Source organism: Homalodisca vitripennis, chromosome 4, assembly GCF_021130785.1.
Source record: "Homalodisca vitripennis isolate AUS2020 chromosome 4, UT_GWSS_2.1, whole genome shotgun sequence".
Classification (NCBI taxonomy): domain Eukaryota; kingdom Metazoa; phylum Arthropoda; class Insecta; order Hemiptera; family Cicadellidae; genus Homalodisca; species Homalodisca vitripennis.
In genome coordinates, this window is record NC_060210.1 from 99,929,561 (window position 1) to 99,953,165 (window position 23,605).

The 23,605-nt window shown below is 36.3% G+C and overlaps 1 protein-coding gene across 1 annotated transcript; it reads right to left on the reverse strand.

Moving 5' to 3' along the window:
- Positions 1 to 22,879, reverse strand: LOC124361478 (polycystic kidney disease 2-like 2 protein). Its single transcript, XM_046815527.1, has 9 exons — positions 22,755 to 22,879; positions 21,846 to 22,029; positions 20,301 to 20,444; positions 17,659 to 17,870; positions 15,430 to 15,533; positions 14,223 to 14,300; positions 13,575 to 13,763; positions 3,204 to 3,433; positions 1 to 890 (listed from the first exon to the last, which is right to left on the reverse strand). The coding sequence occupies exons 1-9, from the start codon at positions 22,790 to 22,792 to the stop codon at positions 225 to 227; spliced, it is 1,845 nt and encodes a 614-aa protein (XP_046671483.1). The 5' UTR covers positions 22,793 to 22,879; the 3' UTR covers positions 1 to 224.
- Between the last annotated feature and the right edge of the window lie 726 nt (positions 22,880 to 23,605).

The window sequence follows — 23,605 nt, forward strand, 5'->3', positions numbered from 1 at the left end:
TCTTTTATTGCAACAATTTCAAATTATTACATTAAAACTCAGATAAACGACACGCCTATGAACTAACAATGAAAAATCTGTCATTTTGATACTAAACGTAGACTGTAGTAATGCAGTAATAAAGAAAACATAATTACTATTGAAACTTGATTGGCCTATTAATCTATTTATAAACAATGAGAAAGGATATGCATGAAATAAAAATAATATAAAGGTTTCAAAATCTAGTACCTTGCTGTCTTTGTGTAGTACATAAATAATGTAATGAGAAGTAATGTAAAGACACTTAAAGATATTACCTTAACGAGGATAAATAATTTAGCAGTGTGATACTCATATTCAGGCGGATTGTAGTGTTGCATCACTTTTCTGTACTTTTCCACTATTCGTGGTACATCATAAATTAGATAAGTGTTGAGAAAATAACTTATCAAATGAAGAGCAACTATGCATAACACTAATAATAGCATTAACCAAACAATCCATTGTATTGAGATTACAAATGCGTAATAATACATAGTTATAGATTTGCCAAAACGGAATAATACAAGCATACGCACAATGGCTAAGCACAACAAAACCGACAGACATATCTTTAACGTTAGAAAATAAAATGTCAAGTCATCAAAGTCAAAATAACTATCCGTGCCCTGCTTTTGAAATAATTCTAAGTAACTACGAATATTAAAATAGCATAATATGTATATGACAACAGTTAAGAAACCCGTAATAATTATAAGTAAACGGAGTACGTTACTAGTGGAGGAAAGATATCCGAAGAAACCTTGTAGATTAATCAGGAAAAAACAACGACAAAAGTAGAACACAAGGTAAGATAAGAAAATGATAAGCCATACAATGAAGATCATGGTGTGCTGAACTGAAGTAATCTGCAACAAAACAAAACAATATGCATTTGGAATTTCAATAATAAACAATCTTAACGTAATGAATTCTTGAAATAGTTATAACTAATAATCATCAGTATATCTTATAATGCATTTGTGATAGTGTGAAACTATATGTAGTTCGCAAAACAACTTAAGGACTTGCTTGCTATGTGGTCTCAACGACTTTGAAGTGTATTTGTAATAAAAAAAGACATTCGTAGATGTATTAAAATTATTGTAATCTCAAAAACTCAATTGTTTATCAGCTGAGAATGTTTTTACTTAAAAATCTTTTACGGTTTAGCAGAGTTAGTCAATAAGGGTATTTACGTTGTCAAAACACTGTTACAATTCTGGAGTTTTGAAATGTACATAAATCTTGAATAGGTTACGATAAACTGTGTAAATAGTATACATAGTTCTAATTTTTTTACATTGCTTATTCTTTTATTACTTTTAGAAATAATATGAGATACAAACGTTTATTAGTCTTTACCAGAAACTTATTTTTCACTGCTTTGCATCGTTTAAAGTATGGTAAGAATGGATTTTTTTAATGTTGTATAGACAATATAACAAATAGTCATAACTATTATGTTTAATATTCCCATGATTATTCCCAAACAATTCGTCAAGACAGATCAAGCAACAAGAGAATGTTCATTTATTTTTTATGCTGTATAGACAATACAACAAATAGTCATAACTATTATGTTTAATATTCCCATGATTATTCCCAAACAATTCGTCAAGACAGATCAAGCAACAAGAGAATGTTCATTTAGTTTTTATATTGTATAGACAATAATATAACAAATATTCACAACTATCATGTTTGATATTCCCTTGATTATTCCCAAACAATTCGTCAAGACAGATCAAGCAACAAGATAATGTTCATTTAGTTTTTATATTGTATAGACAATATAATAACAAATATTCACAACTATCATGTTTAATATTCCCTTGATTATTCCCAAACAATTCGTCAAGACAGATCAAGCAACAAGAGAATGTTCATTTAGTTTTTATATTGTATAGACAATATAACAAACATTCACAACTATCATGTTTAATATTTCCTTGATTATTCCCAAACAATTCGTCAAGACAGATCAAGCAACAAGAGAATGTTCATTTAGTTTTTATATTGTATAGACAATAATATAACAAACATTCACAACTATCATGTTTAATATTTCCTTGATTATTCCCAAACAATTCGTCAAGACAGATCAAGCAACAAGAGAATGTTCATTTAGTTTTTATATTGTATAGACAATATAACAAATATTCACAACTATCATGTTTAATATTCCCTTGATTATTCCCAAACAATTCGTCAAGACAGATCAAGCAACAAGAGAATGTTCATTTAGTTTTTATATTGTATAGACAATATAACAAATATTCACAACTATCATGTTTAATATTTCCTTGATTATTCCCAAACAATTCGTCAAGACAGATCAAGCAACAAGAGAATGTTCATTTAGTTTTTATATTGTATAGACAATATAACAAATATTCACAACTATCATGTTTAATATTCCCTTGATTATTCCCAAACAATTCGTCACAGGCAGCGGCCAGTTTTAACTCCGCAGGTCGTTAAGGATATTAGATATCAGTTACGAGAGCACATAAACTTTGCGAAGACTAAGCCTAGAAAAGAACATTTCTTAGGTTCAACCCACACTTCTGTGAGAATACTGAAATGTTATCCATACCGAATACAGATCTTCCATGAACTGAAGGATGCTGATAGTGTAAAAAGGGTTCACTATTGCAAACGGTTCAAGAAATTCATTAGAGGCAACGTTGACAATTTAGATCAAGTGGCCTTTACGAATGAGTCTTGGAGGTTATGTTAATAGCCACAACTACCGGACATGGGGTACTGACAACCCAACCCTTACATATTCATCCAAACCCCCCTACACCAAAAAATAGGCGTATGGTGAGCGGTTTCAAGGCGAAGAATAATAGGACAACTGTGAGCAATCCTCATACACTACTGGAATTACAGACAAACATTACCAATGCAAACCTACCAATTGTTATTTGCACAGATTTGGGGCCAATTTTAAGTTGAACACTCTGTATCTTCATATAGAACATTTCAAAAAGGAATATCCCTACAGCCATTATAAATAAAAAAAAAACTGATCAAAATCCTGCAAAAAACTCCGTCATTAGTCCTGCTAATGTTCAATACTATTGCCTATCAATGGAATTTTATCAGCAATAAAACATTGCAGAAAAAAGTAATTGACTCAGCACAGTGTCAGCTTATTCTACTAGGAGTATTACCCGTGCATTCAGGAGGGTGCTGCCGGTAATCATATACTCCACTGTAAGCGTGACCTGACTGAAGAGGTTTTTGTTTGCGTTGTACAGAGTCAGTTCCAAGAAGACCACCCGTGTCCGGGCGTCCTGCCAGTAGTTTTCTCTCAAGTCTGCTAGTGTCAGATCTGCCTGGCGCCTCTTAGGTCCCAGAGTCGTTAGATATCCTCCACGTTCATACATTTTTCCAGATTTACCTAAGAATATTAGCTCAATTGGTACTTTTATGGATAAAGAAACATTTACTTTGACTAAAATATTTCTACCAACTTGTTTTTTATGTTTGCAACGCGGTCTCTTAGGAATAGAAATACAGGAACCCTTGCTAAGCTTCCTAAAAATGTTTCATTTTATATATGTATGTGTGTGTGAGTAGAACGGGCGCCACTTTGGCCGTAACATGGGCTCTTATGGAGTTATTCTGGACCAATGAGAAAGCAGCAATGGCGGCTAGGCCACGCCCCCTGCCCCCCTCCCCTCCCCCCTCCCACACCCCCCGCCCCCTCCTAGACCCCCTGCGACGACCCCCCAGCCAATGGGAGAGCAGCAAGCCCCCCACCTTACGAGAGCGATGGCGGACGAGCGATGGCGGACGGTGTCATGGCGGATGAACAAAAATTTGTGTCTCCGGCGGCCGGTATCCGAACCCGGACCCCTACGAATGCGAGACTGTCGCGCTGACCACTGGACCACGGAGACGAGTTGTGCGTGGCGGCGCGATATGGCTGTACGTGCGGCGCGGGGCGCCCGGCGATCAACGAGTCCAATAATAACTACACAGATGTGCATTCCAACGGCTCTTCTCCCTCTCTCGGTGACGGATGCAGGTGCACATTCCAACGACTCCAATAATAACTACACAGATGTGCATTCCACAGTAACCAACATGAAACATTAAATCATATTGCGTCAGCCTGGGAGCTACGTGAGCCACGTGCAGATCATTAGTCTTCAGTCCATACCGGTGAGTCAGCTATTTATAGGTGCTCAGGTTACCGAACATTACCGGAGCGCTATATAAATAGAGCGGCCGACCGATGGCCAGTCATTAACCGTGCTGCTCTTCACTGTGGTAAGCCTGCTTCTTACTTGTTCACTTAACACTATTCTGTCATTGTCATTGTGTATAGCTACATTGTACCATCTCAACGATAGCCGTTCATTTAAACAAATTTAAAATAACATTGTCATATTTGTTTAACATAAACCTCAACTACATTTCTCAATAAGCCATATATCATGTCGGTAAATATGCTAGAGCCTGTATATTTAGTAAACACCAGTGAAACGTATGTCAAAAAGTTTAGACTTTACGGTATGAGGACAACGTTTAAATTCAACAGTCCTCCTGAAGGAATATCTGAACTGGATTGGATTAAGCGGGGGTTCGGAGAAGTTGTAGAGCAAATGAAAGCTAAAGCTTCAGATACAGATTACCTAGGTTTCACTTTGAACAGTTTAAATTTCAAGAATAAAGATCCGGGATACGTAGCCTTTAGACCAGCTGATGAAGTTAACCTTGACGTGTTATGGAAAATCTTTGGAGGTATTGTACAGAGTAACGCTGAATCTGTCACTTCTAGTGATACGTTTCAAGTGTCTTGTACGGTTGTCAATCTGCCCGTAGGTAGAGGTAGAAATAGGCCCGGTAAATACAATAGCTTCAGCGAAGAGTGCAAAGGACGAAAAGGTATCGTAGTCATTAAGAATAGCGATAATCTGTGTCTGCCCCGAGCTATAGTGGTAGCAAAAGCCTATGCCAAAAAAGATCCTCAACTTAAAGCAATAAGGCAGGACATGGCTAAGAGACAAACATTTAGAGCACAGAAACTAATGGCAAAGGCAAGAGTTAATATTTCAGAAGAGGGGGCTGGTATAGCTGAACTTGAAAAGTTTCAAGACCACTTGAAGAAATATAACATAACAGTATTCAGCTATAATGCAAAAGGGCGGGACGTATACTTCAGTGGTAACAATACGGAAGCCTCATACAAAATAAACTTGTTGTTTCACAAAGGTCACTTCAACGTGATAACTAATTTGACAGCAGCTTTCGCTTGCCATTTCTATTGTGAAGCTTGTCATGTGCCGTATGACCACAGAGGTGATCACCGATGTTCTAATGTCTGCTCTGCTTGTAGCACAATCTCACCTCCCTGCAAGCTCGAGCATTCAGGAATAACTTGCCCTGAGTGTAATCGTCACTTTAAAAACCAGCGCTGCTTTGCTGCTCACCAAGGTGATCTCTGCAAAAACGTACAGAAGTGTCTCGACTGTGAGAAAAAACATATACAAGAAACATAGAAAAACACAACATGAATGCGGTGAAGTATATTGTAGCACTTGCGCAGAATTTAAAACCCGCTAATCATCAATGTTACATGCGCCAAAACAAAGTACCCACTAAGAATGATAACTTTCTGTACATATTCTTTGACCTGGAGACTCGTCAGGACGAATGTTTAGAGAACGAGCCTGACATCAAGGTTCACAAAGCTAACTTGTGCGTCTCAGAACAGTTCTGTAGCCAATGTATAAATAATAACGAGTTTTGTGAAAACTGCCTCCAACGCAGAAAAATCTTTCAGGAAGACCCAATATCCAGTTTTATGAACTATGTAATGGAAATTCGCAAACCATACAAAGACGTGTGCGTCATAGCTCATAACGGACAAGGATTCGACTTCCAATTCATCTTGAGATATATTCTGGAAGAGACCAAATTCACACCGGAAGTCATTACTCGTGGGACAAAAGTAATTTTGCTGGAGTTTGACAACGTACGTTTCATTGACTCTCTCAACTACTTTCCCATGTCACTGTCCGCTCTTCCTAAAGCCTTTGATCTTGGTCCCGAAATGAAGAAAGGCTACTTCCCTCATCTGTTCAACACGATCGCAAACCAAAACTACGTGGGACCGATACCAGCAAAAGTATTCTATTGCCCAGAGTCAATGTTTGAAAAGAACTACAAAGACTTCGAGAAATGGCACAATGAACAGGTATGCAATAACTATGTGTTTGACTTTCAGAAGGAATTGATAGAATATTGCATCTCTGACGTTGACATACTGGCAAAGGCGTGTATTAAATTTAGATCCCTATTTTTAGCCGAATGCAATGTCGACCCGTTTCTGGAAGCTGTCACCATAGCTAGCGCATGTAACCTAGCGTTTAGACGTAATTTCTTAAAGCCTGAAACAATCGGAATATTGCCAAAGAAAGGATACAGATTAGTGGACAATCATTCTGGCATTTCTTTACAATGGTTGACGTGGGAAGAAGAGCGGCGAGGTGTTAGAATACAGCACGCAGGAAGAGAGCGAGAGGTCAACATTGAGGGAATGAAGGTGGATGGATTTGATGGAGACAGAATATATGAATTTCAAGGTTGTTACTATCACGGATGTCCAAAGTGTTTCCCGTACAAAAGAGGTGAACCGTTGAAAGAAGATCCTTCTGACACCCTCGAACTCAGATACGAGAGGACAAGAGCCAAAATCGAGAAGCTGTCACGTACACCTTATGAGGTGGTAGAGATGTGGCAGTGTGACTTTAATAAACTAAAATCAGAAAAGGAGCTAACATATTTGGAAAACCATCCCGTGTTGAACACCTTACCGCTCAATCCACGAGACGCATTTTTCGGAGGAAGAACCGGAAATGCCATGACGTATTACAAGTGTACGGAAGATGAGACAATACAGTATGTGGACGTATGCTCCCTATATCCCTACGTTTGTAAACACGGTAAATATCCGATATCCCATCCTACCATCTATATTGGTGACAAAGAGTGCAGAGAGAGGGGAATGCAGGTTGAGGGCTTGCTAAAGTGCAAAATGCTACCTCCAAAAGATCTTTATCATCCAGTGCTTCCAGCTAGAATGAATGACAAATTAATGTTTGTACTGTGCAATGTCTGTGGCGAAGAGCTCAACAACGATGACTGTCAACACAGTGACGAGGAAAGGGCGTTGATTGGCACATGGACGATGGATGAAGTACGGAAGGCAGTTGAAAAAGGCTATAGAGTTGTTGAAATGTACGAGCTGTGGGAGTACAACGTAGCCACTTTCGAAACGGGCGGATTGTTTACAGACTTTATCGACAAATTTCTAAAGATAAAACAAGAGGCGTCAGGCTATCCATCATGGTGTCAGACAGACGAAGAAAAGGAAAAATATGTGCAGGATTATTACGACCACGAGGGAGTAAAGCTTGATCCGTCAAAGATAGAGAAAAACGAAGGCCTCCGCTCTCTAGCAAAGTTAATGCTTAACTCGTTCTGGGGTAAGTTTGGGCAGAGAGAAAACCAGACAAAAACGCTCATCACCAGAGACCCTGAGGAACTGTTTAAGCTGTGTATGGATTCTAGCGTTGCCGTAAACAGAATACAGGAAATCAACGATGACGTTGTCCTGGTAAGCTGGCAACATTTAGAAGAAGTGGGCGAGTCATTAGCCACTGTAAACGTTGTCCTAGCTGCCTACACTACAAGTCAAGCCCGTTTAAAGCTTTATGATCATCTGGAGGCACTGGGTAAACAAGTATTGTACTACGATACAGACAGTGTTGTGTACGTATACAAAAATGGCTTGTACAGAGTAAATACCGGCGACTACCTAGGGCAGATGACAGACGAGCTGGCTAAAGACTACGGTCCCGGATCTCATATTGTAGAATTTGTTTCCGGTGGTCCAAAGACGTATGCTTATCGCGTTTTTCCACAAACAAAAACGATTTTGTATCTGTCTGCAAAATCAAGGGTCTCACTCTTAACCTAAAAACTTCAAAAAATCTAAATTTTGAAAAACTTAAAGAAATGGTTCTTAGTGAAACCTGGGTAACACTCGATATTGAAGAAAACAGAATTAGGAGAACAAAGTCCAGGCAAATAGTTACTGTCAAAGAGACAAAGGTTTTCAAAATTACAGGTCCAAAACGCAGACGCGAAGGTGAGTATGGAACCCTGCCTTATGGTTATTGTAAAATGTCAAAAACCAGTTAGATGGTACCTTATGCTGACAATACAGAATTATGTTAACAAGTAATGAGTCTATTGTCACAGTCGAATTGAGTTTGGAGCGAAAATGAGAAAATAATGAATAAATTTACCTCTGTACTGTATTCCCTTTAGTCGTACTCCATCCACCATCACCACGACACCGGAAATATTCTGGTTCTTCATCTTCCTCACCCGAATATCCTGATTGCGAATTCCGCAAAAAACTACTAATCACTAGCACTGGAGACCACGGATGACGCAGAGGATGATCGTGATAGTGGTATTATTAAAAACGTATCAACGAGAAACGAGTATAGGTGATACGCACCAAGAATAATTGGTAGCACTCTGCACGGAGCCGAACTCAGTACTGAGAGCGGGATACGTGGCAGAACGGCGCCTCTACTAGCACATGTGGTCAACACATGTTGTGACGCACTTCCTGCGCTGTTGTATTCGCGGTTCCAGAGCCGGGGTGACGAGGAGGTTGGTCTAAACACCGTAGAAACAAACTTTTCCTTCGGTCGTTACGAGGTGTGACCATGTAAGGTGCGAGGACTCACGCATGTAGATGGGTGAAACCTTCACTGGACGGGCACCTCTAGCGTCCACCACCCTGTTAAAGCGCTCGGAAACCCGTGTTTACGTCAGCAGGTGTATAATGATATGAAGTATGCAATAAGGCTAATTTCAGCCACTAATCCGATTTATGCCTCTGCAGACTCTAGATTATATAAACTCTTTCCACAATCCTACCACCACTACTAAAGGGAATATAGTATCATACTCTCGGTCTTTATCGCTGCTCGAGAGAATACCCTTGTTCAACGGACAAGGAAGGGAGGTGGGAACTCGTTGTCCCATCACAGCATACAGCGTTGGTTGGGGCTGTATGGGTATTCCCGGTCGGCGTGTTGACAGTCGATCAGAGTGTTGACAACCATCGGTAATGCCAGGGGGATAACGGAGGCATGAACTAGCGTCTTTTGGAGCATGCCACGGTCTACAGCGGTGGAGGGGCTGTAGAATTTAGGGGGTTAAATATAAAAGATTACTTAGATATTCATCATTTGCGTAATGGACAAGCGTCAAGCAATAGCTAACGAGCTACACAGACCGGCTCGTCGCAATTTCAAGAGGCGTGGCGTCACCTTGAAAGGTAAAGACGATTTGTACCAAGCGGATCTTGTAGAGATGCTACCGTACGCTGGTGAAAACAAAGGTATGAAATACATACTTACGATGATAAATTGCTTAACAAAGTTTGCTTTTGCTGTACCGCTAAAGAGTAAAACCGGATTAGAGGTAGCGAGAGCGTTAGAACCAATTTTGAAGAAGCATAAGATGAAGAACTTTCAGACCGATCAGGGTAAAGAATGGTTCAACATTCATGTTAACAAACTGATGACGGCGTACGAAATAAATCACTATAACACTTACTCAGAGCTTAAAGCAAGTATAGTAGAACGGCTCAATCGGACGCTAAAAGAAAAAATGTGGAAACTGTTTACTGCTAGAGGTAATTACGAGTGGCTCTCCATGTTACCGAGAATAGTTAAGGAGTACAACGCGTCCGTTCACAGGAGCATCGGTATGAAACCGAAGGATGTGAGGGAAAAACACGTAAAGCTTATTCTGACGCGTATCGAAAAATCGAGAAGAAATAAAGGGAAAAAACAGATCGAGTCAAAGTTCAACGTGAACGATAAAGTAAGAATTAGCAAGTACAAGCGTGTTTTTAAAAAAGGTTACATGCCGAACTGGACGAATGAAATATTCACAGTGTTCGCCGTGAAACCGAGCAATCCAAAGACATACATTCTGATGGACTCTAGCGGGACTGTGTTAAAAGGTGGTTTTTACAAAGAGGAACTAGCCAAAGCAAAAACTGGTGACGTTTATCTAATTGAAAAAGTATTAAAAAGAAAAAAAGATAAAGTACTTGTTAGATGGACAGGTTTCGATAAAACAAGTGATACGTGGATAGACAAGAAGCATATTATCTGAGGACTTAATGTTCCGTCCAAGAGAGAGAGAGAGAGAGAGCGACTGCTGGTGCAAGCTATATTTAAACATAGATATTTACGATGCGCAGTCAGTAACAGCTGGAATGCGTGTCGTGAAGCAGTCTCTGGAGCTACCCGTGTCTAATTTTGACCGGTATGTGGGTGGAGGGGAGATTTGGAAAAAAGCAAGCACGGTCTTCTCCTACCAAACTCTATACGCTGTATTATTGCAGGGCCTTCTAATTGCGGTAAAACCAACGTGCTGTTCAACCTCTTGTTTGATCCAAACGGCCTTGTTTACGAGAACGTGTACGTTTTTTCTAAATCACTTTATCAACCCAAATACCAATTTCTTGCAAAGGTATTGCCTAAAGAGATTGGTTACTTTCCTTCAGATGACAATAACACCGTTATAAGTCCTAGCGAAGCCAAACCGCATTCCATTATGGTTTTCGACGACATAGCGTGTGAAAAGCATGACAACATCCGCGCTTATTTCACTATGGGCCGTCACAACAATATCGATGTTTTCTATCTTGGCCAAACGTACAGCAGGATCCCCAAACAACTGATACGAGACAATGCAAATTTTTTAATACTCTTTAAACAGGATGACATGAATCTTAAAACACGTGTACGCTGATCACATCAATACAGACATGCCGTATGACTCTTTGAAAAAACTATGCACTCTAGCGTGGAATGACAAGCATGGATTTCTTGTCATAGACAAGGATCGCGACCTTTATAAGGGCAGATACCGCGTTGGGGTTGACACTTTCCTTGAGTCACTATGAGTACGCGGATCTATTACTACAACGACGTTAGAAGGTATGCAGATGCCGGTTACGGTGGTATCAAGAGACTTACAAAGGTAAGCTCTAATCTTTGCACGTGGTATTACGCAGATAAGAAAAGGTTTTGCGGTAACTATTGCAGTAGACGTGGTGCACACGGTCATGCGTATAATAGACTTTGTTGGCGTCATAGAAGACCAGGTTGCTACAGCAGGAGCTTACCGCCAATAGTGCTGTTGATGATTTCATCTAGCCAGCGTATATACAACAGAGATAGGTGGATAGCGTTTATAGCCGAGTGTCAGGAGAAGAATGTACCTATTGAATTGGTAATTTACCATGAGGACATGCTAAACGGTACGGTGCGTGAACCCATGAACCTACTGTCTCGGTTTAGACCGTTCCCCGACCTCTTTGGCAAGCCGATATTGAAACTCAGTAACAGTCACGGTAGTTTGAACTTTACTCAGATATACTTAAGGATGTTGAAGTATGCTTGTGATATACCTTATGCCACTAAGTGTATAGTGTTGACTGAGCGCAGTATACCAGTTAGATCCCCCGTTACACTCTATAGACGTGCACTGCGGTCGCGGTGTTACTTAAACATAAGTTACAATGTAAGTTACGGCCCAATGCCTAGTAGTGTAATGGGAAGGCGGGGTAAACCGTTTGCTGCAGTGAACAACATATGTCAAGGACTGTACACAGCAGATTTCTTGAAAATTGCATTACCCACAGTACCACTGCAGTGCGAAAAATTCGGCATCTCTTTGGTAACGAAAACCGGTGAGTATAAAATAACGCAACCAAACCTGTTTAGAAGCTGGCATGAATTTACCGGCGCAAACTCGGATGAGTTTCTTCTTCTAAACTCATATCTGTTGCACAACACTAACGTTGATCGACCTATTCAACGTTTGAAGGAATATATGGACAGAACAGTGTCAAACGATCAGTATACGGTCGCTGAGATCCCTCAGTGGCGGCACGGTATTAAAAGAACATTTATTTTTAGAGATATGACGCTACGAGAACGCATACCTAGATTCAATCCTGAGACAGACAGATATTACTACGGCCTACCATTGACCTCTGGTGTTTCACTTAAAGAAGTGATTCGTTACATTAGAAAACACAAGAAGCGGGCATTGTTTTTTAGACAAGTAGAACTGCCATGAAGAGGGTAAGGTTTGACGATAGAGTGGAGGTAAGGCTAGTTTCGCGGTATGACGAGTGCAGATTATTCGATACTTCATCATTTTTCGAACAGATGAGGAAATCCTATATAAATAAACAGATAGCAGGCTGTGGGTTCAGTGTCAATCATGACGCGAAACAAGAAGCAGCTTATGACGGAGATATCAAAATTAAAGAAAGCTATAAAAACAAAAGTATAATCGGTTTAAGCGGGGTGAATTGGAGTCCGAGGAGATGTTTGAAAAGCAATACCAGCCGTTGATCAAGGAATTGCGTGACACCAAGGAGACACGCACTTTACACACCGATGTCAAGAAGGAAATCAAGAAAGAGGAAGATGATGCAGATGATGACGATGATTGTGTGTGTGTGTGTGTGTGTGTGTGTGTGTGCGCGCGCGCGCTTCCGTGTATGAGTGTTTGAAATAAAAAAAAATTAGCTAACACCCGAATTCATAATTTTAGGGATAAATAATTTCAATCAACTATATTTAAAATCATTCCATTTATACTAAAAAATCTACTACAATATATATTTTAAATGATTTCAACCTTTTGGCGCCTGTCATATGTTAAGTAGATTCCACATTACATTTAATGGTTAATACGATCGAGTAATTTATTTTGAGAAACAAAATTTCATAAATAACGTTAAATGAACTTCGATCGATAATATTCCTATTATTTGTTATTGTTCGAACATTATTATTGCCATATTATATATTACTGTGAGACTTTTATTAATGTAATTATCACTTGTTATATTGTTAAATTGTTAGTCAATTATTGTTATTCTTGTTAATTAAAGATGCACACTCGTAGGATAGGTTATATATCTGGTTCCATGTTAAATTGGTGACACCGTTAGGAGAAAATAAATCTGAAGTGTATATCTATAAGTGCTGAGTGTTTGCCTTAATCATCATTTCGGGTTGATAATGGGAATATATGCACTTCTAGAATAAGTTCGGCAATAATGTTCAAGTGCCCTTAGCCATATTTTAGTGGTCTATCTTCCCTCATTATTATCAAAATGGGTTCCTATTTTGTGCAAATATTTCTGCATACACTTTAAAATGGATATTCAAAAGTAATCCCGTCAAAGAAAAGTATGAACGTTAATCTATGATAAGATTCCGATTCTTTAACCACAACGTGTCCAATATTATCTAGTCTTACATATCCGCAACGTGATATAAAGGTACAATATTCCCAATTGCTGGACGAGAAATATAAAGCCATAGCCTACTAAAGCTATAATATTCTTCTTGTTTTAACTCAGTTTTCTCTGTGTATTTTAACTAATTGTATTAAAACACCACACCTACCGTACAATCTGTACAGTCTGAATATGAAACTGGAGAGGTCTTGCGTATATTGCCATGGAGAGTTGTTTCTAATTACTTCAGTCCAGTGTGCAGGTGTCCACCCCACTCCATACACATCTGTGTCTTTATACTTTTCGCTTAGTTTAGGTAGACACATTGCTTCTTGTTTTAGAATGTTTCGGCATTTTCCTGAATTGTCAGTAAACAAGAAAGGTCATTTGTATTAAGATGTACAAAATATTCTTTAACACTGACTACTCGTTTGATAGATTTAACAGTAAGCTCACACATCTGTACTAGTGGAATTTCAGCAGTTTTACTGTGAAATATGACACTACATGAATTATTATAAACATGCGTGCCTCTATGTTCTTCTATAGTTCAATCAATATTAACTGCAAAACATCGGGAAGAAACCCTGTGAAGAAAACTCCCCAGAGAATAACCCAATCAATACTATTAAGGTGAGATGTCTCTTCATTCGTACAACCAGCTGTGGATAAATAATGATCAAGCTGCAAGGGATGCTTATGTTACCAAATCAAGATATATTGTATAAATACTATTAGTTTACTATAGTTGTACAAAATGTTAGAATTTGTTAAAAAATAATTCTTTCTTAAAAGTAAATTTAAAAGTTAAACCTACTCGTTTTTGTGCGAAGTTGCCTCAACTTGGGAAGCCCCAGCATTCTTTTGGCACAATCTTCCGTCCAGTACAACGGATCTGTAAGTTTTAGCATTATATGAAAACTCGTATTGTCTAACTGCACATATAGTGTACTTTTATGTAAAGGATCTTGAAGATGTTAAATATCTCAATTGCGACATAGACAGCCATCGCAATGTCAACTTAGATCAAAATCTTAAATATTGTTGGCAAGGTATAATAATACCGCTACCTACTCCATCGGTTTATGGAAACTCTTTTCTTCCTTGAGAGTATGTGTAAGATAAGAGACTGAGCAAAACGAAGTCAGCGAAGCGGCCCAGTCTCAAAGATTCTTGTCTGTAAAAAACTATGTAACTATAATTTTGATAGAAGCAATGCTAATTGAAGCCGTTTAGTACTCTATAGATATTCAGATTAGAGCTATCAAAGAAGCACGATTTGACTGGCCTTAAATTTTATAACAGCCCAAAATACCTTCACGAATTATACTACATTATTTATAAAACAATAAATTCTAAGTTAATCAATTACACATGAACATTTTATCACTCCCTATTAGACACTAAGATATTATTGATAATATGATATAGAATTAACGCGTAAAGAAAGAGAATTTTTATATGAAATGTCTCTATCACACTGTCTATTCATGAGAAATCCCTTACTATTTTTATTAGTTCTCACCCAATCAAAATAATGGCTTTGATCTCCTTCATTTACACGTGCATGATAATGAGATCGATAAAATAATCTAGTTCTTAAAAAGTTTTTAAAATAAGAATTAAATGATTGAAATATGAAATGTCACAAGAAGCTTTCTAATTATGTATATAGATTTCCTTTGTGCGTAGTTAGATACTTCCATAAAAAACTTAAATAATTTTATTTAAAAACTCTCTTCACGTGGATAGTAATAATAATTTATTTCAATTATGTAAGCATATAAATGTCCTAACTTGTAATGAAAATGTATAGTTTACATTATAGCTTAACACATCAATAGTTGTTAGTATTAGAATTATAGTACTCGTAATACATGGCATTGAACTTTAATAATCGTAGCGGTTTTATGTCTGATTACCTTCTTAATGACCATTTCACTTGTTTATGGTAATGCAAACATAATTGTATATTCCAAATATATAAACTTGTACACACAAACTACATACTCAATATAACTCACCATGAGTGCTATTTCCATTCTGCATCTCTGAGATTTCTTTGTCATTGTACCATCTTGTGTTGTACAGTGAATACATTATTGTATATTCCAAATATTTTTCCATGCTGTGTGAACATATTAAACGTAATAATAATAATGATGATATTTTCAAAATTAAATCAGAGGGTCATTACATTTGTATTTAAGAGAATAATATTTTGTAACTGTATATCTGCGATCAATAAATATTTTGCTAATAATTGTTTTAATTTTATATCGGTTATAATAACTGGATTAGTTTTTAATTCAGTTATTATGACCGATATTTTATTAAAATTGGATTATGTAACATTTTGATACTACATGATCATAGTCTCTGTTGTAATTATCAATAATATATGTATTTAGGTACTCGGACTTCCAGCCAGCTGTGGAAATCGGAAAGAATTACGAACCTTTCAGAATTGAATAGTCAAGATAAACAATCAAATTTGCTCAAAAGACTATGAGGTTATTAGTGGATAACCACTTGGTTCCATAAATAGGAGAGTATTATAAGCCATATGGATTTGGGAATCGGTTATCAAAACAAGTCTCATAACATGAAAAACTAAATCAAAGACATAGGGTCCCCCCCCCACATTTGCTTGGTTCAATATTTTGATATTATATGATACTAAAATAGAAAACCCATCTGGCATTCCTATGTCTGCCAAAAATTGTATGCTTTCACATTTTGCGACATAAGGAAGTAACGCGAGCCCGATGAATCTCTGAGCACGCTTCTGACAAGCAACACTCATTAAGACTGAATATCAAAGCCGCATTGCTCGAGTCACTAAAGTTCACCTTCATGTCAATGTAAATTCTGAGCTAAAATCTTACGGAGATGAATTAATAGTGGTGATGACTGAATTCAAATACTATACAAATTACTTTCTAGGATTTGGATAAAAAACAAGGGCAGAAAGAATCCTTATACGATAATTTTAAGAGTATAGACTATAGATAAAGTTAGTTTCTTTGTTTTACCCACTTTAATTTGTCATTGAAATGTATTAAAGTGCCTACAGTACCAAGATATTCACGTAGAATCTGCAAAATTTAATTTACAAGGTAAGAGAGTAAGAACACCACAGGCTTCGCGATGGTTCCGTGCAAGATTTCAGATCTATATTGCACATTCACTCTCTAAATATAATGTGGACATACAGACAAACATGCAATCATACAGAATATATGTTTACATCTTCCAGTCAGAAAGGAGAAATTGTCATAGCCTACTGAGTGACAGGCATCAACGACGCTCAGCCAAACTCTATGATTGGACATGTACCGTCGTAGAACTCATTGTCAATGTAAAAATTAAGTTTCCAGCAAAATTCAAAATGTACGGATAAAATATTTCTTGATATATTGCGACTTTTATTTATTCACATCTTTGTTCTGTAAGTTAGGTTTTATAGCATTCAAATAAAATGTCCGGCGACCAAGCTAGGGTACTACAACGGAAGAGTGCGCTGAAGTCGAATACTGTCTCGACTTTCAGAATTGACTCCAGTCTATTATATTTTCTTTTTACTATATGAATATAATAATCCCATATAATGACATACACCGCTATTGAACAGCTCAGTGTTCCTAGTTTAAAATTAAAGAGTCATGCAAACTTTCAAGTCTACAGGCCAATCGTTTTCTTGATATCGTGTGGAATTTTTTCAGCCCAACGAGTGATGAAATCCTAAAGCTAAAAAGATTCGATAAATTTGTATTACATATTACTCTTTTATGTGAAAAAATCACATATTCACTGAATACATTTTGAATTAATCTCGGTATAAAAACTTCCACTTAGTTTTTATCTCCAAGCAATGGATTACAAGTTTACCTATTCTAACATCAAAATAATAGCGTTGTTCTAAAAACATCACCAGTACTGCAAGAAGAACTTTTTTATCTTTAAATATGTTATTTAACTTCAAAAATTTACAACATTCGTGATTGCGGGATAACTGTAAAGTTACACTAGCAGTATTAATTAACTTTTGTGTAATTATTTAGCCTTAGCTTGGTGTAAAAGTATCAATGTGTCTGTACGGCATGTCTTTAGTAAAACCGTAATACATATATAATATAACTCAAGGCATCGATTAATTTTTGTTTAGTTATTTTATTATGCACTGAAAACTCCACCATAAAATCTTAAAAAATACTTTCAAAATTTACCAAAATAATTTATGTAATACTCACTCAGAGGTATCTCTAATATTATAGAAATCAATAACCCCCACGTCTGGTTGGTGAGATGCAGTGATTAATTTCTTCACCTGATTGTTTGTATAATAGTGAGAACTCCACAGTCGATTGATTATGATGCTGATCACCACAACGAACAATGCAGATGCTATAAAGTCTATAAAATATAGCCAATTTCTCCTCGTGTTTTGTTTCCGCAACATCTCCTAGCAAAACGATCATTTTAAAAGGTTAGCAATACTTATCATTACTTAGAAACATACGTAGTGTTCGCTATGCAAAGTATTTTTTAAGGATACAGTTATTAAAAAGTAATAATGTCAGACGTAATTGAAATGAGGCATTAAAATATCATTAACAGTTAAAATCTATCACAAAATCAGAAATCTAAAACCTTGTAATTGAAGGATGGAAACAATAATGTGGTAAGCCTGAAAACGTGAGACGGAAGTATTCAGGGACATCGGTTATCTTAACAGCAGAGCCACTGAATCAATTACCAGTACCCAGAGATGTCATGACTGACTCGCTGATTAATCAACGCTTAGCAAAAATCAAATTATGAAAGAAAGAACATTAAGGGATGGATTGTCTCTCCGACCTCAGAGTTCCCGCTCCGCTGGCCTTTAAAAATTCAATAATAAACATATCTTATTGTGAAAGAAACAGGATTTTTCCGGACATTTGCCATCGTTCAGTGAAACAAGAAATCAGTAACACTACGTTTCGAGATCTGCAATCTGATCCCTTCTTCAGGTAAAGAACTAACCTAATACATAATTACAAATTAGGTTAAAATAAACAAATCTTACCGAAGCGTTGTGGCACGCCTAAGTCAGGAATCACAACCTACATGTTGTTTGTCAACTTCACTAACTCTATAAACGTGCACTTAATAAAAAAACTATACAAAACACTAATCATTAAAACTTAACTACGGAATACAGGTCACAATACGTCTTCACTCGTCTACTAACCACCTACGACTGACCAGAGGGACTAGCCATTGGTAATCGTCACGGCTGGCTAAAACAAGATGGCGGAAATAAAAGGGAAGGGGGACAGGAATGGGCCCTTTCGTTATTATTGGTTCATGCGAGATGAACTTTTTAAAACCATATTGTGACTCCGCATTGGTTTATTACAAATATCTGATCCGTTTGATACTTTTGGTTTTCTCTTTAGTTCATTTTTTTTAGAATTGGCAACCAAAGCGGCCTAATCTCGACTGATGGTTGACTGATTGGTTGGTCTGCCAATTTAATGTATGTTGCCTCAATTAATTTCTTTTTGAAGAAATGTGGTTTCCGATGTATGTTGGCTTCATCCAAATTCATATGATGGTCTTCGGACCATCAAGACAAGAATTTGAATTATTATTTCAATTATCTTTTCGTGCAAACAATTGGCGAGAAGCATGGACATTATCTCAGTATGAACAACCAACGATTTAATTTACAGACATAATAGGCGTAGTTTTAATACCAATGTGAATTTTTCGGAAGGGGGCTAAACATTCGTGGTACATAGACAAAAAGCAAGTTGTTCTAGAACATCACTCTGTAGCTGATTTTATATACATCGTTTCATTTCGGTTTTCAAACTTTTCGAAATCATAGTACTAAATGTAGACATAATTATAATTTAAGTCCAACTATGTTGAGAAGTATTATTTGATTTAGGTATAATTTGAACTGTTGAGGAGTAAGCTAGTCCGGCACCCATGACATCGAGGCCAACTGTGGGCAATTAACTTTCACAGATATTACTCGTTAGAATGATTCCCCTTTTGGTTTGGAGATAAGAGTAATCTACTTTATTAAACCCCCTTTTCTCCCGCAGTTAGAGCCAATGTAATGTGAGAAAAGGTCCTTATTAACAACCGCAAGGAATTATCATGATGAGGTAGAGCTATCGACTCGAGAGTCCTGGAAAAATCCTAGCCATCTTTAATCTGACGCTAAAACAACAGTCGTAAAGTTTTCACCACTGTGTAGCTAGGCAGGCGGTTATAGATTGACTAACTGTATTTTAATAAATATAAAACGTGTGCTGCATAATCTCACACGTGCCAGTAATCTTGGAGCACGATACATTCCTCAAGTGATTACTTTAAATATAATAATTTTTGTATTTTATATAAATTTGAATTTGCTTCATGATCTATTCAATGAGCTAACTCATTAAAAATGAATTCATAGTAAAAAAGTATACTCAGTATATTAGTCAGGTATTAAATAAAATTGCTAATCTGACGAAACATTTAATGAAAAGTTAGAAGAACACACAACTTGTAACCACAATAGTCAGACTTCAAATTTTGCCCATTACTTCAGACACAGTCCTGTCTGCAAGACATATTTTAAGTAATCATACATACCTATGTGCAAGATTATTATTGACATCTGTATAACTCGTATACTTTTATAATACATTTTTATCTGAGTAACTGTATTGTGCACGTTTTAGAATAATTAATGTTAGTAATCAAAGTGTATACCTGTGCCTTTTGGTGGCATGAGATATTCATTGAATATACAGTTTTTTGCAGTATTCACAAAAAAGAGATTAAATTTCCAAATTACATTACAATTCACTATTACGTTTACTTAGAAATCATTGGACGCATCTATTACCTGTCTTATTTCTGGTAGTATGGGAGCGTACATTGGGTGGCGCCGTCTCTGCAATAAATCTTCTATGTATTTTCTATCGCTTCGAACTTTAAAGCGTATAGCCTGCAGGTATTCAACTCCGTGTGTATCTACTTCATATTTTCTCTAAAATTTGTAAGACTTGGTTTTAAAATTAACGCAAAAACAACATAAAAAATTACGTATGCTTTAAGCACACATCTTTTTAATAATCAATTTATATCTCTGAAGAAAAAAACACTAAGAAGTTAACATACAGAATAATGTAAAGTATATTATAAAAATGCTACTTGGAGAATTCATACAATAATTTCCTAGAACAAGAACATGCAGCAAGTTTAAAACGCAACACATAAACATTAAGCCATGTCATGTCAAAATGTAGGCATAAATATATCATACATATATCAATATCATAGACATGTAAAATTTAGTCAAATTTTAAACATCAACAAATTATTTTGAATTATTGGTACAATGAGAATTTCCATTGGAATGAACCGAACTGTGTTTATTATCCCACACTGTGTTATAGATATACGTAAACGCCTTCTTTCCTAATCTTTTAAAAAAATTGGATGGTTCTAGAAAACTTGGTTTACAATTTCACTGCAGCTTTATACTGAGATCTTGTATATTCCTAATATGACTATGCACTCCAAGGCGTCTGTCGCAATCCAGTCAGTGTTGAGAACTACGGTATCTACTAGAACATTGGATATATGCTACACGTTCTAATTATAGATATGATAAAGTCCAAGGTCTATATGTTACTGTGATGCCACAAACACACTATTACAATAATACCAGAAGGTTACTAGTAGTATATAACTCTTTAAACACTCTAAGTGGATAATGTCCACAACCATTTACTATGAGATTACAACTAAACTAGAAAAATAATACCAGAAGGTTACTAATGGTATGTAGCTCTTTAAACGCTCTAAGCGGGTAATGGTCTCTAATTTACTACGAAATTTACCACTTACTACGAAATCAAAATTAAACTAGTAAAATAATATCAGAATGTCTGTAGTGATATGTTTCTATTTCAAAACTACGTCGATGACGGCTATCACATTTTGCTGTGATAACACAACTATACTTTATAATATAGTATAATATAGTATAGTTATAACATTTGTAGTTCTGGTTATGATGTATATTTTTAAAACATTTATTGCAAGTGAATGAACTGTTAACTTTGCCTTCTACTGTATTAGATAATGTTTCTTACATATTAGTCCAAGAAAACAGTTCCTTTGAGGGTCATGACATATGCAGAACACATAGATGATGTATGAACATATGACTATTATATATACTATACAGAGGTAATATTGTCCCAAAATTCTGAAAAATTTAAATTGGCTTGCTCGCATTAGGTATTACACTATGCGCGATTGTTTAATATGACATTGTAGCAGTCAATATTCTGAAATGTTTAGCAGAACCTTTAACAAACGAGTGAATGCATATAATCAACCTAAGCGTGCTATTATTATAACGTCATACTTAGCCAATTACCTGAAATGCCATTGTGAGAATGATAGAAAAAAATATGATCTTGGCTGGATCACTAATAAATGTTTCACCCCCTATAGCAGCCAACACAGTAGATAGCCATTCTTTACTTTTTACTGGACCAAGTTTCAATCCGTAAAGCATGACTAGATAAGCAGTCACAGCTGTTATGATGATGCATAAACTCCTGAAACGGTAAATAAATCTCAGAATGAACTTACAATAACAAATCAATATCCATGTTACGATGATACTATTCACTGGATAATTGAAGTTGGCCTACAGCGATATTAAAATAGATCTATTAATTAAGATAGATGGTACTGCTGTACACACACTACGCATGCTTTTTGAAAAACATTTTGATTTCAGTACGAAACTGGATCAATACCCTGTTGAGTATTTCGGAATGATAGAATATCATTCATGTTTTTATTAAGAATTTTTCTGTTTTACATAGATTTTTTGTATATTAGGCTTACTAAAGGTTTGCAATTTAGTACTTAATAGATATCCAAACAAATAATTCATTACATTCAAAGGATCAATTATAAACCAACGATTTCTGATATCAATTTGACATCCGTACAATTTTAAATGTCTGTATTTTTAAATGGAACTAAGCAAATATTTTTAATTTTCTTGTGCAGTAATTTACAATTGTTTAGTATAACCATGAGAAATATACAACCCCTTTGAAAGTTCGTATTTATTAAGATATTAAGTACAGCAATGGACCTTAAGAACAACAGGTTTACGATTACCAATTAGATTAAAAAATTAGAGAACATGGTTATAGACTAAAAAGATTGCACACATAATTTTATTATATGAATGTAAACATTATATCTGTACTGTTTAAAAATGCAAATGAAATAAATGTAAAAGTAAACATTGCAGATTATACCTTACCAAGCAGTTACGAGCCATATTTTCCTCACTCTCACCATGATAACTGTCGAAGGAAGTTGGATTGGAGGTAAAGGTGGTGAACTTATAGTTTTTATCACTATACGCTTAAATGTGCCATATATGGATTTCCCTGACAACAATGAATATTTGTTATTTGAGTAACAAGGTTGGAGACAAATATTGACTCATGTACTATACAACTTAAGAACTATTATCTCACATATTGAATTTTTTAAATTTGTTATTTTTACACATACGAAATACAAAAACCACACAATTATACATATTATAAAAATTAATGTCTTCATTAATTAAAGTAGACAATTATTAAAATGATGTGTTTGTACGTAAAATGCAACATTTGCTTACGTAAAAGATTTTTGCTATTGATATTACTATAAAATAATATTGTAATTTCTGAAAAAAATTGTCGATTTGTAAATACGAATGAGAAATTTATATATTTTTATTATAAAGTACATTTTAATACAAAAAGGAATGAATCGAGTAAAAACCCCCCCCCCCCCACCCCCCCCCCCCCCCACCCCCCCCCCCCCCCACCCCCCCCCCCCCCCACCCCCCCCCCCCCCCACCCCCCCCCCCCCCCACCCCCCAAATTTATTTAAGAGGGTTTGTCTTCAGATGGCAGTGGATTTATAGAAAACACATGTCGTGTTTGTTGTACGATATACAGTTAGTCACACATTAAATATACCCTGTACGAGTAGTTTAAGATTTTGCAACAAAAATTTAAGTTTAAAATACATATTAATACAAAATGCAGACTTATTTTTGTTAATGAAAGACATTTGAAATCTTACTATACAATCTTTGAAATAAAAGTATAAGAC

Excerpts from the sequence above, each read along its gene's own strand:
- LOC124361478 (XM_046815527.1), bottom strand. The coding sequence starts at position 22,792 with ATGGTGAGAGTGAGGAAAATATGGCTCGTAACTGCTTG. Across the intron at positions 22,030-22,754 it reads ATATGGCTCGTAACTGCTTG|GAGTTTATGCATCATCATAA; the intron begins GTAAGGTATAAT and ends TTACCGTTTCAG. Across the intron at positions 891-3,203 it reads GCACCCTCCTGAATGCACGG|ATTACTTCAGTTCAGCACAC; the intron begins GTAATACTCCTA and ends GTTTTGTTGCAG.